We start from the raw sequence: 15,872 nt of genomic DNA on the forward strand, positions 1-15,872 counted from the left end.
TCGCAGTCAGAGCACGGGCACCACTCCCCCCAATCAGCCAAGGGAACTTTCTCTGCTCTTAGTGAAAAAAGGCAGACATGCTACAGTTACCCAAAACACACACCGTGGAAAAACGGAAGTTTGTAAAAGGCAGCCGAGTCTAAACTAATGGGAGGTCAGCCAGGATGTGAGGGCCGGCAGTGGGGGATGCGGGTCAAGCCTCTGATAGTATCGTAGTTCCCAGGAGTTTCCTTCCAGGAAGGCTTCTCTGAGTACATCCGACTCTGGGGATAAATTCCCATTTTCTTCAGGTGACTTTCCCCTTTTAAAAAGTGCTGCAGATTTTGCCCAATTCACAATTGCTAAGTCATGGAAGAAGCCCAGGTGCCCATCGACCCACAAGTGGATTAATAAATTGTGGTATATCTACACCCTGGAATATTATGCAGCCTTAAAAAACATGGAGACTCTACCTCTTCTATGTTTACATGGATGGAGCTGGAACATACTCTTCTTAGCAAAGTGTCTCAGGAATGGAAGAAAAAGTATCCAATGTACTCAGCCCTACTATGAAACCAATTTATAAACACCCACACTTTCATATGAAAGCTGTAACCCAACCAGAGGCCAAGATGAAGGGGAAAGAGGAGAGGGAGGGGAGGGGAAGGGAAGAGGATGAGTGGATGGAGGGTAACTGGTGCAACCACACCTGTGGTGCATCTTACAAGGGTACATGTTAAATCTACTAAGTGTAGAATATGAATGTCTTAACACAATAACTAAGTAAATGCAGGGAAGGCTACGTTAACCTGTTTGGTGAAAATATTTCAAATTGTATCTAAACCAGCACATTGCACCCCATAATTGCATTAAGGTACACAGCTATGATTTAAAAATAAAATAAAATAAAGTGCTGCAGATTTTATGCAACTGTAAAAAATGGAACAATCTCTATCCTGATGGTTTAAAGAACTGACTGAGGAATGCCGTTGTCTAAGCTGAGCACTGCAAGTAAGTGGTGCCTGCAACACTAATTTATTATAAAAATACAGTGAGACTGTGTTAGTTTGATTAGCAGATGAAAGAAAGGGCATTATTTTATATGCTGTGCACAAAAATGGTGGTTAGAGTGCTTTTCTGACGTAATAGGACGGTCCTATCAGTTTCTGGCTGAACCAGAAACCACTCACGCATCTTGTGCTGAATATTTAAGAGTGTCCCTTGGTTACAAATGGACCTTTTCCATTTCTTTCTTTTTTTTTTGCAGCTTTTTCGCTGGGGCTGGGTTTGAACCCGCCACCTCATGTATATGGGGCCAGCGCCCTACTCCTTTGAGCCACAGGCGCCGCCTCCCTTTTCCATTTCTTTTACACCTTAAACTCTGATCATGGTACTTTAAGTGTTTATGTCATTAATAATACTAGTTGTTAAGAACTCATTATACATCTGAGGACAGGTTCTGAAAAGGCTTCAACTGGACTTTTTTTAATGGGCCTTTTCTGAACCTGCCCAGAGTGCTGCACACAGCCACTTCTGGACACATCTGACTAATTAGACCAATCAAAGTAATGACCACCTGGCTGTCTGAGCCTGCAATTAAGTTAAGTAAAGGGCATAATTAACCAAATGCACCTGTAATTTTTTGTCCCCCCCATCCTTTTGGGGAGCTGTGAAATGCTGGCATCTGGACTAAGACAGATCGACTTTATAAATCTGGCCTTAAGGGAGATCAACAGACTTTTGACAAATGCATCTCTTAACAGATGTCTAACAGACTTAAACCAATCAGACCACTACCGTTAATGCTACCACCTTTAGAAGATGGGAGAATATCCCACCAGGTCATTCCCGGCCTCCATTTGGAAGGGAACCCAGGAATGGATATATGGCCACCATCGTTGCCACAACCACCCTGGCTTCTCCACCTGCTCTTGTTTGAAACAACAATGGTTGTTGCTTGTTCAGTTTGTTCTATATGTGGTGTGCTCAGTCCTTGCCAAGGGGTAAACCAGGAATGGATGGGAACAGCCAGCAGGAGCGGGAGCCGGAAGGGCACAGGAGCGGCCTCTCTCCAGGCTGATAGACTGAGCTGAACTGGCCCTCAGGTGCCATCTTTGAGGAAACCCAAGGAACCTCATTCACTTACAATCACTCCCTTCTGTCTCTCTAGCACACATGCTGCTTTGCTTGCACCAAGGTTCCTACAGTGAGTACAAATAAATTACTACACAAGTAGGTGGCAATTACTTTTGCCACTGATTTCCACACGGCCAAGCTCTCCAGGAAACTGCAAGAGTGGTGCTGTTCTAAGCAGGGTGCAGAGGCCAGGCTGGCTGGGACCCGGCTGCACCCGCACTCCCTTCTCCTTTCCTCCCCATCCAGGGAGACATCAGAGAAGGGAATGGGAACCTTATTCAGGTATATGGACATTTCTACAGAAAGTGCATTCTGTTTATCATGTTTTACCAAAAAATGCCAACTTGTGGGTTTTCTTTTTCTTTATGAAGAAGTGACCCTTTTCTCCAGTGCTGGCACTCTTGAAGGCTAAAATCAGACCTAATGCACATTCTGTGTGCGTAGTCTGTCTTTCCTAATGTCACTAGACAAAAAGGTCCCTGGTGGCTCTAAAGAGAGAAAAAATAATGGAGTGGACAAGTAGAGCAAAATGCAGTGAGAATGGGGGAGACAGTGGCTGGTTCCCCAACTCAGCAGATGGAGTGTGAGGTTGATGTCCCTTGCCCTATCTCCCCTTGTCCCTCCTGCAGCTGTCTGCTCAAGAGCCATCTTCTCAAAATAGTCAATGGAATAGTTTCCTATTGGGTTAAGTAATAAAAGCTTTGAGCAATTCCTAAGCACCCTGGAAGTTCCATATTGGCAATTCGTAACAGTGTCAAGGAACTAATCTGAATCTTGGTGGCCAAGAGGCTGATGTCCAGAGTGAATGAGTGAATGGACCCAGCTGTCAACACAGTAGCCCAGCCAACCAGCTCTCAAGGTCTCTGCCCCCTGTCCTGTACAAAATGCACGCAGAGACCATGTGCTAAGTGACACTGCTGGCTTTGGGATCTGAGGTCTCAGGGTGTACATTTCACAGCCGAACACAAGCCTCGGCAACCCCACTCACCACCTCCAATTGTCACGGAGGGTCAAGGAGCTTTAGGAAGAGCACAGTGGTGAGGTTTCTTCTCCATTGTGAAATATTTCCCTCCCCGTCCAGTTGTGAATGGGATTTCTGTCTATCTGGAAGTCTCCTTTCTTCTTGAGTTTGTCTGAGCACTACCTGCTCCACCGTCTGTCCAGGATGAACGTGGGAAGTGACAACTGCCTGCACGTCATGGGGGTACAGCAGTAGATAAGACAGGCCTGTTCAGCTCTCACCAAGCTTTACGTCACAAAGGAAAGAGATGATAAATAAACAAGAAAATACAAGTAATGATAAGTCACTTGCAGAGAAGAAACCGGTAATGTGACTACATAGCTTGATGACATATTAGGGAAAAAAATCTGTCCAAAGCGGGGACACACTTGGCTGGGACCAAAATGATGAAGAACTGCTGGATAGGGAGCACAGTTCTAGAATGAAAGCTCGGAAAGGGCACGGACTTAGATCTGAACCCTCACCTTCCAGTAGGCAGGAAAGCCTCATGCCAATGGCGGTCTCCTTAGATAAAGTAATGAACCGCCTTTATTTCTCCCTGAATAAACAAAATAAAAGGCACCTAAATTTTCTTTTCTATTGGTTGGAAAAATCACATAATTAGGAACAAAGTCACCATCTTTTCTTTTGTATTGTTGAGACACCAAGCCAGTAATCATTCTTCCCAATGTTTTTATCTCGGCTACCATCGCCCGGATGGTATTTACTGAGCATCTCTTACATTCCAGTAAATACCAGGTGCGACACAGTATTCAGGGACGGAACAGCCAGTAAGGCACAGGCTCTGCCCTTGATAAGCAGACGAACATTGCTGGTGGCCATCAGACAGGGGTTTGGATAAGTGACATGCAGTCAGACCTAAAGGAGGTAAGAGTGATTGATCCCTTGTGCTTGGGGATGTCACTAGGGCTGTAACGCTATCGTCTCCTAAGTCCCATGAATTTATAGAAAAGGTATGACCTGCCTGGGGCATCAGAGCATGTTATTTCTTTCTTTTTCTTTTATTGTAGAGACAGAGTCTTACTTTGTCGCCCTTGGTAGAGTGCTGTGGCATCACAGCTCACAGCAACCTCCAGCTATTGGGCTTAGGTGATTCTCTTACCTCAGCCTCCCAAGTAGCTGGGACCACAGGTGCCTGACACAATGCCTGGCCATTTTTCCATTGCAGTTCGGCTGAGGCTGGGTTTGAACCCACCACCGTTGGTATTTGAGGCTGGTACACCACTCACTGAGCCACAGGCATTGCCCCAGTGCATGTTATTTCAAATCCAGCTCTCCCAAGCCTTAGGAGCACAACCCAAAATGTTCCTTCTGTCTAGTTAAGAAAAGGAAGTAATCCCTCTGTGACAGCCCTGGCTCACTGTCTAGGCAGCCGAGGAAAGTGGGTGAGCAAGGTCAGGGACCCATTTGCAGGTTTCCACACAGAGCACAGCAATCTCCTAGGACAGTGGTTCTCAACTTGTGGGTCGCTACCCCCAGGAACTGTATTAAAGGCTCACAGCCTTAGGAAGGATGAGAACCACTGTCCTAGGATAATACAGAGTGTTGCCAACTGGAAACCTGAATTAACACTGTAGATTCCATCACGAATTTATGCTAAGACACGACCCTGATTAGAAAATAATAGTTGAAACTATTACATAGCTCTAATATTTCTGGGAGTTCTTAGACTCAGTTGAAAATGGGAGGGAGGAGAGGACCACTGTCTAAAAGCATCTTTCACATGGTTATCAAGAAGGAGTTTAAAGATTTCTTCAATTTAGGCAAATGGATCCCTTATAACAGGCAAGTTATTATGTTACTTAAAAAACAGATTAAGAATTTTATGAGACAAGGTTCATTTCCAATTATGTTATAAACATTAGAAACATTATTATTAATAGAACTTTGATTTCATTTAGCCTGGAACTTCTATGTGTATTAGGAAGTTCAAATTGGTTCCAAAGATAATGCTTTTCTATGATGAAATAAAACATACTTCCGTGAACATATTTCTCATTAAATTTCCATTTGTTCTGTACAACAGAAATTAACTATGAATAAGGGAAATAAAGCTAATGTACAAAACAATTCCCTTAAAAACTGACATATTGATAAAGAACTGACACTGTGTAAAAATCACTGATTTTTATGATTTGAAGGAAAACCCTCTAGAAATCACGAGGCTGACCTGTGATTAGTAAACTGGATTCAGCTGAGACAAGAGCCGCACGTCACCTGCACAAGGGCATAAAGCCTCCCGCGGATAAAGCCAGGTTCAAGACTCTGAACTCCTCTGCCAACCTGTCACTTTTACCATCACTGAGTATTAAACTTTAAAAGACACAGAAAGCTAGAAAACCAAACTCAGTACCTTGCCTCCTGTCCACACGAAAGCCCACCCCTCACACCACGGTTTTCTTTTTTTAAACGATCAGGCTTTAGGCATCTTTTCCTTTATAGACGTAAAAGTGGAGCTACTATTGGAGTCACTATTGGACTTAATACAAATGCCTAATACCAATTTTTCAGTTTTCAAAATAGGTGATATTGTCCAACTTTGTTGAAATGTCCACTCTGGGTGTCTGTATTTCAACATTACTTAAAAGAAAAAAAAAACAACTTACCAAATGATATACAGGGTGTCCATGAAGTTCGTGTGCAATTTACAGTGTCAAACTATTTTAAATTGCACACAAACTGTACGGACATCCTGTATTTTAAAAAACAAAAGCAACCAGCCCCAAGCCGTGTTGGAGATGCACTCTCTGAAGAGCCCGCAGGCAGGTGCTACCCAGGGCTGCCGGGGCAGCGGGGCCCCTCACTCACTCCTCAGGCTCCCCATGCTGGGTGCGGGCTGGGTCCGTGGAGGCAGTGTGCTGTGGTAGGGTGGCGTGGTGCTGAACAGGATGTCGTTGGGCAGGGCTTGGTCGAGGATGGAGCTTCGGGAGCTGCCAAAGGAGGACCCCCTCCTGTGGCTGCAGATGCTCTCGTCGGACAGTGTGCGACACAGCGACCTCCGTGGAGACAGGTGCCCGTAGAAGGAAAACTAGGGTTTAAACAAGATTGGGGGTGGGGGACAGACATTAAACAACAGAAAGCACGGAATTTATGTGACGAAGTCCAGTGGTTTCAGGTGCTACTGTGACAGCTTCTGAGCCTTTTCCCTGCTGGCTCAGGACGGCTAGACCAGGCACACAAGCCGCTGAGGCGAACGTGCCAGGGCTTTGGTACAGTTATTGAATTTCACATTTGACATTTTGGGAGATATTATCATGAATTAGACATGCACAGCTTTATTAATTCTGAAATGTTAAATGAAACCTCCATAAACTTATACCAGTGACAGTTCCTGCATATACACAAGGTTGCCATTTCAGGCAATAGTTATTCAAAGCCATACGTAGTGCTGGCTGGATTTTAATTTGAAATGACTACATTTTAATATTAGGCAATTTCCTTACCAATCAAGTACATGTGAAGTTCAATCTAATCTAAATAATAAGAAAAAACTAATTTTGAACACTGACGCTTTCTAGGCCATACACACAAACAGGCATAAAACACCGTTATCAGTCCAGTAAAATCTCATTGTCCTCTTAGAAGCATCGTTCACAACAGTCTGTAATTGTTGGAGGTCTAGATATATAATGTATCATAATCAGATTTAAAGGAGTCATTAAAATGATGTGTTAAATCGTAGGATAAGGAAAATTCTCACCAAGGAAGCAAGCAGTGAACTACTTGAGAAAAGTTACATCACGTCTCAATCTCCACCTGCTTCCTTTGCGTACAGAACCACATTCCTTTTACACAAACAACAGTAAAAGGCAGAATGTTCACATCAAACAAATACAGAGATGGCTATTTACATTTGTGAATGAAGCAAGAAGGCTAAAAATACTCCTATCATGTGAGTCCTGCCCTGCTGATGAACGAGGACCAGCTACCCAGTCACGGGGACACTAGGAGAAGGGGCTGATTTGTCTCAGAAGGAAAAAACATGCCAAGGCGAAGTTCATTCCTACAAACAGAAAAGCTGTGTGCACTCTTCCTACCATCTGCCTTTACACCTGAGCTCGTGACATGACCTGGTACACAACCTAGCAAGTTCTTCAGAACTTGATTACAGCGTATCAGATTAAAGCACCTTGGAAGTGGTATCTAATTAGAGTGTTATTCTAAAACACAGTTAGGTTAATTGCAGCATTTTTTACTATGGGGAACACGGAACACAAAGACTGGCTGTTTACCCCGACAGAGGTCAACATGGCAAGGCCTGATTTCTGATTTCTTTTTCCCTTTTTGCTTGAAACGAGTAAGTGCTGGATCAGAAGTTGACAGACAAGGATTCCATTCCTGACTCTGGCACCCAACATGTATGTGGACTCCATGTTTCACCACTTGGGGCCTCAGTTATGTGCAAAAAGGGGTGATTGGACTGAACTGCCTGTAAGTCCCCTTACTACTCTACATTATTTGGCAAAGTGAGTTAACGTACTGTAATAATAATGAAACAGAAATTAATAACAGGAAGTAATCTAATGTTATCAGGGACTATTACACTGAACGCCATTAAACACGGGAACGTGGGGTTAGTTTATGAGATTAAAGCACAGGCGTCCCTGTGAACTCTGTGTATCTTTAAACAGCAGCATTCTAGTTCAACCCTATTTGTGATACCTGCAGGCAGTGTCATGTCTGATTCCAGTTCAGTTCTGGAACAGGATTACACATAAGGAGGGACACCTCGGAGCAGAGGCTAGAGTTCTGGAACAAAAGTCAGGTGGTGTGAATTTTAACAGACACTGTTCATGACCACCAGTTATGGCCAGGGACCGTACCAGGCCTTCACATCTTACTTCTCACCTTTGCTCTCACTGTACCGTTCCATTATTAGAATCTCCTTTTTTTCAGATTAGGACCTGGAGACCAAGAGGCCAAGGCACTACTGTAAAGCCACGCAGCTGATCATTGCTGCAGCTGGGGTTTAAGGGTGAGCTGCCTGACTTTTAGCTCTGAGATTAAAAACAAAAACAAACAGCTCCCTTCATAACCTCTCCTAGGCCCCCCTTGCTTGCTGATAAACATCGGAAATGGTCAAGCAGGCACCGATCTGTCGGGAGGGCACCCGAGACCATGCACACGGGAGTGCACTGCACACCTTTGAGTTTCTTTAGAGTTTTTTGGATTTTTTTTTTAGTGTTTCTGATAACTTGAAAGCCCCACAAAAGTCACTAACCTTTCTTCTCCCCTCCTCCACCAAAGGGCTGTCAGGAAGCATCAGTTTCAGAAAATCTTCTTTGGACAGAACACGTTGAGCTTCTGCGACAGCATCTCCCACCACTGTCTGATGCTGGGCTGCCGTGGCCATGACGTCCATCTCCCCATACATCCTGTTCAAACAGAGTGGAAATCAAGCCGATTTGTAAGGAGGAAAACCTAGTAACCAGCTTCAACGTCCACAAACGCACACGGCTCTTAAGTCAGTTCACTTCGGCTTCATTTGCTCCAAACCCCATGCTAGTTCACATTTGTGAAATGAGCCCAGCTACAAAGACAGATTGCTGAATAATTCAGGAACAAATTAGATCCCCAAAGCCCAGGATGAAAAAAAAAAAACTATACAGCCAACTTTTAAAATAAAGCTGTTTTCCCTTTCCTAATCTGTATCAGAAAACATGGTTTCAATAATTCATCAGAGATTATCATATGTCTTTTGAAGCAACTCTTGTGCTTCTCACTGGAGAGAGCTGATCTCTTGAGGCTGGACAACCAGAGCCCAATCACACCCAGGTAACAAGAGTTCTCTCCCCCGAGGGAGCCTAGGGTTTAAGAGTGATCGATTCAGGCATGTACCAAGCATGTGTTATTATCAGCAATTCCACAGAGCTGTTTGGATAAATAAAGCAGCTGTCTCCCTTAATTATCAGTATATAAAAATGTATTTATAGACAACAAAAGACTGTCAGGCTGAATTACTGTTTTAGCCCCTTTCCATACTGAAAACTGGGGCATCATTCTAAAAAGGTTTATTCTGAAATGCTGCCTGAGCAACCAAACTTCGCTGAAGACACAGTAAATAATCACGGCTGCACGGTCAGTGGAGGCAAACAGTCTCTGCCACACAGCCTGAAGTGCCACCCTCGAGGCATTCATGGCCCATGGCAGCAGCTACTGAGAGAGACCTGAGTGTCACTGTCCTGTGCCTCTGAGGTGACTCTTTATTTCAAAAGTACAGCTATCTTGTCACAGTATGACAGCTCCCTGGGAAATCAGTACTATAAGGAAGCCACACAGACATGCTCAAAATTAAGACCGATCATCTAAAAACCTCTACAGCTCCTGCTTCGCTGCTGAGGTCGGCCAGCTTTGTGTACACCTCTCACTTCTTAAAGCACAAGCTGTGCTGACGACGTGAACAGTGGCTCTGAAAAAGAAGCCTTTTTGAGACTTTAGATCGTGACCCCAAATTGGGTGGTCCCAAGGATGGCATGACATGCCAATGGGGAGCTACAGGAAGAACCCAAGAACTATGAGGGTTTTTGCACAAAAGCCAGAGAAGGAAAGCGATGCAGTCCTTGTGCAGAGTGTGCCCAAGAAGTCTCCAACAGCGCCAGGGCCTGCTCACTCTGGGAAAGACACGGGAAAAAAGCCAACTCTTACCGACAACCGAATAGATAAAAATATTATACCTATAGTTATGATTACAATGTGTTATTCTAGTGAATAAAAATCATAAGCTTTCTCTGTTAAATTAGTAGTTTTTTAAAAACTTCTCCAATGATACGTCATAAGTATCCCCCAGGGTTTACTGTACACCAGTGTGAGCACAGAGGTAACAGGACACCCAGTCCGGGTGCGGGTGCTGTATCTGTAGGGTGTGCGTGCCTGTGTGATACGTGTGTCTACTGTGTGTAGGCAAGGATGACCTTTTGAGTGAAACATCACCGTGGAAACCGCCAGGTTAGAAGGTACGGAGCAGCCCGTTTTGAGAGGGTGCCGGACAGGCCCAGAACCTCAGGAAGGGCACTAGGCAGACGGGACAGCATGATGACAACAGAAGCTGGAGACAGAACTGCCTGTTTGTGTAAATTACTTTAAACCGTTAAGATTACATTATTAACACAAATAATCAGCAAGGTGCTACAATGTTATTTTAAAACAGTAACTGGCCTAGGTGAAACTTCTGGAGAGCCCGGCAGATTTTCTATTTGTGTAGAATGAGACACTAGAAGTTCCCCAGTTCTCAGTGGTGCAGACAGGCTGGGCGTGGCTGAGAGCTTTCTAAGCATACCTTTCAGAGACTGGTAAAACAGAATTCAAGGCCAGTTATTGGGAACCTGTATGATCCTCCTGCTTGGCAGGGCCTGGGACGCCTGCCATGCCAACCAGGAGCCCTGGTCTCGAATCCCAGCACCAATCTCTGTGATAACCACTGTGAGTTCAAGTCCTCCCCTACAACACTGGAGGAGGAACTGAAGGACTTCCATATCCCCTTCTCCATCTGCACCCCAGGGGACAGCCGGAGTCCTGGGTAGGGACACGCTCGGAGTCTCCTTGGCCATGCCCACAAGCCTGGAGATGCAAGGGTCTTTCTCACCTTGTGTCTCTGGCTGAATGTCAGTGCCATCAAGCTGGTGAGTGAAAATGCATAAACCCTGGGCTTTTTGGCACAAGGTATGTCCAAATGGGATCCTTTCACACTTTCCTGAGTCTCCCAAAGAGCACCTGGCCTGAACAGAGTGCTTATGGCAGCATATTAAATGCTTCTAAAAAATATTTCATAGAACTTAAAAAAAGCTTGGAGTGAATTTCTGTGAAGTACTCAGAAGACTCTTATTAGGCAAAAATACCAACCAGTGTATCATTCTAACACTGCATTTATAATAGAAAGGTGCAGTGATCACTATAAAAGTCCTTCCTAAACAAGTCTTTGCAATTAGTGCATGATGTTTTTACCAAAGAAATTTCATGTTTAATTTTAGTACTAAAGTGATTTTTAATTTAGAAGGCATTATCCTGCAAGATGTATGTTTAGACATGAGATCATTTTTTAAGAGAAAAAAGTAATACTAAGGCAGCGCCTGTGGCTCAAAGGAGTAGGCACTGGCCCCATATACTGGAGGTGGCAGGTTCAAGCCCGGCCCTGGCCAAAAACTGAAAAAAAAAAGTAATACCAGTTCATTGACCAAACTTAAAACTCTAGACATTTTTTTGAAGCGTCATCACAGCACTGACCCATGTGTACGACCACTTGACGACACTATCACACACAGGGGCACCAAGACACAGTGGCCTGGAAATTTAGCACAGATTAACCTTTAAAAAATATAAGCAAACAAATATTTGAAAAGCTCTCAGCAGCATTACTCTGCATCCTAGAAGTGGGATTTCTTTGCCTGTCTCTTCACAAGGGCATCATCATAGCGTTTGTAAGTGTTACAAAAGAAGTTATCAGTATTTTTTTCTCTTTTCAAATAGACACAAAGCACCCCTCCCCCACTGTAGCCTGGAAAACCCTAAGCACTGAAGGGAGATCAGGAGCCACGCTAAAGTCAGGGAAAATGTCTTTCTGTGATGATCTCACCTACACAGCAACATTAAGAAACACACGGCCTCTGTGGGATTCAAACTGCCCGCAATCCTGCGCGTTTAACAGCAACCCTGTGTTCACACTGTCAGGGGCAGGTTACTATGACTTTCCTATGCAGGTAGCTTTTTAAATATAAAAACAAAGAACACAGATTTCATTTTTTATGTAAAAATCAAAGAGAAAACAGAAAGAAATATAAATACCAATGCTTAAAGAGTTTAAAAAAGATACTTTTAGATTATCCTCGATCATCTCCCCCCTTGGGTTTGGGGGGTACATTTCATCCGTCAATCCCCTGGAGAGAACAGCCAGCCACCTTACCCAGGGCACTCTGTCACTTCGGGCTCCTCGGGGGGCGGGCTGCCTTCTGATTTCTTCCAGCCAATGACATATTTGTTCACTGCCCCTTGTCTGTGGTAGGGCTTGGACACGGACCCGGGAACCTGTTGACCGCTGCTGTGAGACACGATGTAGACTTTGGATGTATCCAGAGACCCACTATTTTTCGAACAATGAGCCGAAGGGCTTCCCGAATGGTGGGAACCACTGAGGGGAAAAACAGACAAAAGCTGCAATACAATCAGATTTCAGCAGTGCTGGCACACGGCCAAACAGAGCCACGTGGCTTCACAGGACTCAGGTCCTACAGGAGCAAAATCAGGCACAGTGAGGCAGATGAAGCCTTCTCTCGACCACGCAGCTTGCTATAGAAAATCTTATTTTATGAAGGCTAAGACTGTGAGTTGTGTGTCTGCTAAAAGATCGTTGGGGAAATTTAATAGAAAAATGAGGAAACATTTTTGAAACTGATGCTTCAAAAAGAAGAACCTCAAATGGGGAATGTGTTGACGGAAGCAGGTGCTCCAGCTCAGCTGTTACCAGGGAGATGCCAACGCAAACCATAATGGAATGGACCCCGTGACGTGCTCGGCAGAGATGAGAGTGGTCGTCTGGTGATCCTAGTGATCCTGAAGCAGTGAGTTTCCTCAGACTGCTGATGGGAGAAGCAGGCTTTATAAGACAGTGTGAGCCCTACCTAGGAAGGTGTGAGCACCTGCGGAGCACGCGGCCCAGCAATTCTGCTCCAAGTGTATACACTCAATAAACTGCTCCATGTGTACAGTTACAAACATGGAACAGTGCTGATTAGAAGCACAGACCTTGATAATTCCCTCATGTAGAAACCCAAGTCCTCAATTGAAGGACATTCAATTAATAACTATAAACAAGCACATGGAATACTCTATGAATGAGTGAACGGAGGCTACAGACAACTCGGGCAACCTCACAACCACACCAGGAATGTTGAGAGGCAAGTCACAAGGAGTATGATGACTATGAGCCAATATTTTAATAAAGTTCAAAAACAGGCAAAACTGAAGAACGTGTTGTTCAGGAAAATATATAAAAAAAAGGGGACGATTATCACAAAATCTGGGTCAGTGGCTACCTCCGGGGAGAAGAGAAGGGGCTGTGATCGGGAAGGACGCAGAGAGCTTCCATACACAGCAATGTGCTAGGCTGAACCTGGTGGTAGTTACACGGGAGTCTGCTGCACTGTCATAAGCTACAGCAGGACAATGCGGAAACAGACAGAACCCCTAAAAACGGTAAAGGTTTCACATGTTAGTGGTTAAACTAAGGCTAGAAAAACTCGTTTCTGACTGAGAAATTAAGGGGTGGCTGCTAAAAGTAGATTTAGAAAGTTAATACCTTTTTATATCAGAAAGATCAATTGAGGTAATATTTTATGAAAGTTAGTAAAATAGATTAGAAATTACTTTATGAATATGAATAACTTCAAATGTTTAAGTTACAGTTGTAATGTCAGAGTTTAGAAAGGTAGGCGGGTTTCACTTTCAGAAAATTTAACGTTCAAGCACAACTCAAATATCCTGGGTCCCAGGACCAGCTTTGTCACTCACCAGTGAGAGACCCTGGGCAAGTTTCTTAACCTTAGTTTCTTATCTGTAAAATGGGGATAATAACAGTATTTGCCTGAGAAGGCTGCCCTGAAGATTATCAGAGTAAGAACCAGTGAGCACTGGGAACAGTGTAGAGTACAGTTATTACATAAATACAGTTAATTTTTGGATGGTGACCATGAAAGGGTCATCACAGGCAGGAGTCCTTTCTATCTAAAGAGCTTAACTCAGGGCAGCAGGGGCTCCTGCTGTTCTAACGTATCTTACCCTGAAGTCCCAGCTGAGCATATACTGACACCAGTGCCCAGTCTGCCTTGAAAGCACTTTGTCTAGGATGTGTTAGCTAATTGTCAGCTCTCGTATGACGACACAGCTATGATGGCCACTCCAGAAAAAGAGTTCCAAAATTGCTTTGGAACTGGTATCAGTGCACAGCTTCCCAAAGGGGATACATGGAAGGTGACTACAGTGATATTCAGCAACGGGTGTGCAGCACTCATTCTAGGATGTGTTCCCAGACTTACCTGTCCAACCGCATAGACTCCTCTCTGGACCATCTGAGAATCACTTGCAAACATCGTTACATCATATTCTCATATCTTAGCATTTATTTCCTATGAATAAGGTCTTTCTCTCACGTAATACACAACGTGATTATAATATAATACCGCTATCTAATATATGGCCCATGTGCTTGTCTCTGGGTGGTCCCAATGATGCTTATGGCTCAGTTTCCCCACTGAGAACCCAATGAAGGACTAGCACTGCCTTTAGCTACTGCGCACCATGCGCTTCAAAGCCTTTGATCACTTCCGAGACACAACACAGCTAAAAGGCAGGGTGCCCAGGGTCACGGTGAGGGGGACAGGCTGCATTTGTGCAGGTCACTCACATTCTTACCCTGAAATAACGGAATTGGGCTGTTTAGAAAATGCACAGTGAATGATAGCACAGTCATAAACTTCATGCATCCTTCCATTTGTTCCATAAAAAAATACTTTTCTAAATTAGACTTGATTAAAAATGTCTTTTATCCCAATAGTAAAATAATTTAAGGTTAACTTTAAGAACAAATGTAATTGATCCATCTGATGAGTGATACCACACAAATCTGCTTAGGAGCAGCAACACCACTACATACAGAAGTTTTTTCTTTCTTTCTTTTTTTTTTTTTTGCAGTTTTTGGCCGGGGCTGGGTTTGAACCCGCCACCTCTGGCATATGGGGCTGGCGCCTACTCCTTTGAGCCATAGGCGCTGCCCTTCAGAAGTTTTTCTGAAGCTAGTAAACATTTTAAGAATGTTGGCAACAAACTTTTCATAAATTCTTTCCTTCTGGACTAATAGAGAGCTACACTGCCAACTTCTAATCATCTGTACCAGGAGAATGGTATGGCGACATTGGTGACATGAATAATAACATAATCACATGAGCCATTTACAGCAGAATCAGAATATGGAATTGCTTTCAGTTGACTTATTTCCCTTTGTAAAGTCTTTGTTAGGCTAATGCGAATACCTGCTTTGTATTTTGAGCTCTTCTCTAAGGGCTCTGACCTTGAAGGAACGTGCATGGTGAATTTTAGGACTGTCCCGCAGAAGTAGGTAGGGTGTGTGCTTATCCTGCGTAGTGGCTGCCTCCCATCCCCCTGCCCTCTCCTCATATGACGGTAGTTTGCCTTAAAGAGTTTAAGTCCTCCCTTGACTTCTTCAGCACTATCCGGGGTTCATGCCATATACACAATTCTGCCCTTGCTTCACCCCTGGGGGGTTGGTGGGGACTGAGCACTTGTTTTGGGGCTGGAGGGAAGGTGCCTTGGTGCTGGTAGTGAAAAACCAGAATTGGATAATTAAGAATAGACCTTATACCAAGGTGGGATTCTGAGGCTGCAAACTGGGGGTGGCTGATCCTGTGTTCCCCCCACTTCTCCAGGTTCCGGCACTGGCTTACTCACTCCACCGGTCAGCATTTACCAGCACTCTTCCTAGTTGCTTCCTTTATTCAACAAATATTCAGACACCTGACACGGGCAAGGAACCATACCCAGTGCTGTAGAAACAAGTGAACAAGACAGGCCGTGACCCCATCAGCTCAAACTACGATGCTCTGAGGGGAAGGAAGGAACAGCTACTTTCTGTGGGAAGAGATCACAGTCCACACAGACCACTTCAGAGTACGCAGGACAGACAGACCACTTCAGAGTACGCAGCACACACAGACCACTTCACAGTACACAG

General features: G+C 44.3%; 1 protein-coding gene across 3 annotated transcripts in view; it reads right to left on the minus strand.

The window, feature by feature from the left end:
* SIPA1L2 (signal induced proliferation associated 1 like 2) overlaps positions 1–15,872 on the minus strand; it is a 234,625-nt gene that overhangs the window by 16,897 nt on the left and 201,856 nt on the right. For all 3 annotated transcript variants that reach the window (XM_023517656.1, XM_023517655.1, XM_023517654.1), the window contains exons 15-17: positions 12,033–12,257; positions 8,358–8,511; positions 5,945–6,164 (exon numbers count right to left, since the gene is read on the minus strand). In XM_023517656.1, coding sequence (XP_023373424.1) covers positions 5,945–6,164; positions 8,358–8,511; positions 12,033–12,257 — 599 coding nt within the window. The remainder of the gene's footprint in view (positions 1–5,944; positions 6,165–8,357; positions 8,512–12,032; positions 12,258–15,872) is intronic.

The sequence above is a fragment of the Otolemur garnettii genome, unplaced genomic scaffold, assembly GCF_000181295.1.
Source record: "Otolemur garnettii isolate 467f Iridium unplaced genomic scaffold, OtoGar3 scaffold00116, whole genome shotgun sequence".
NCBI lineage: Eukaryota > Metazoa > Chordata > Mammalia > Primates > Galagidae > Otolemur > Otolemur garnettii.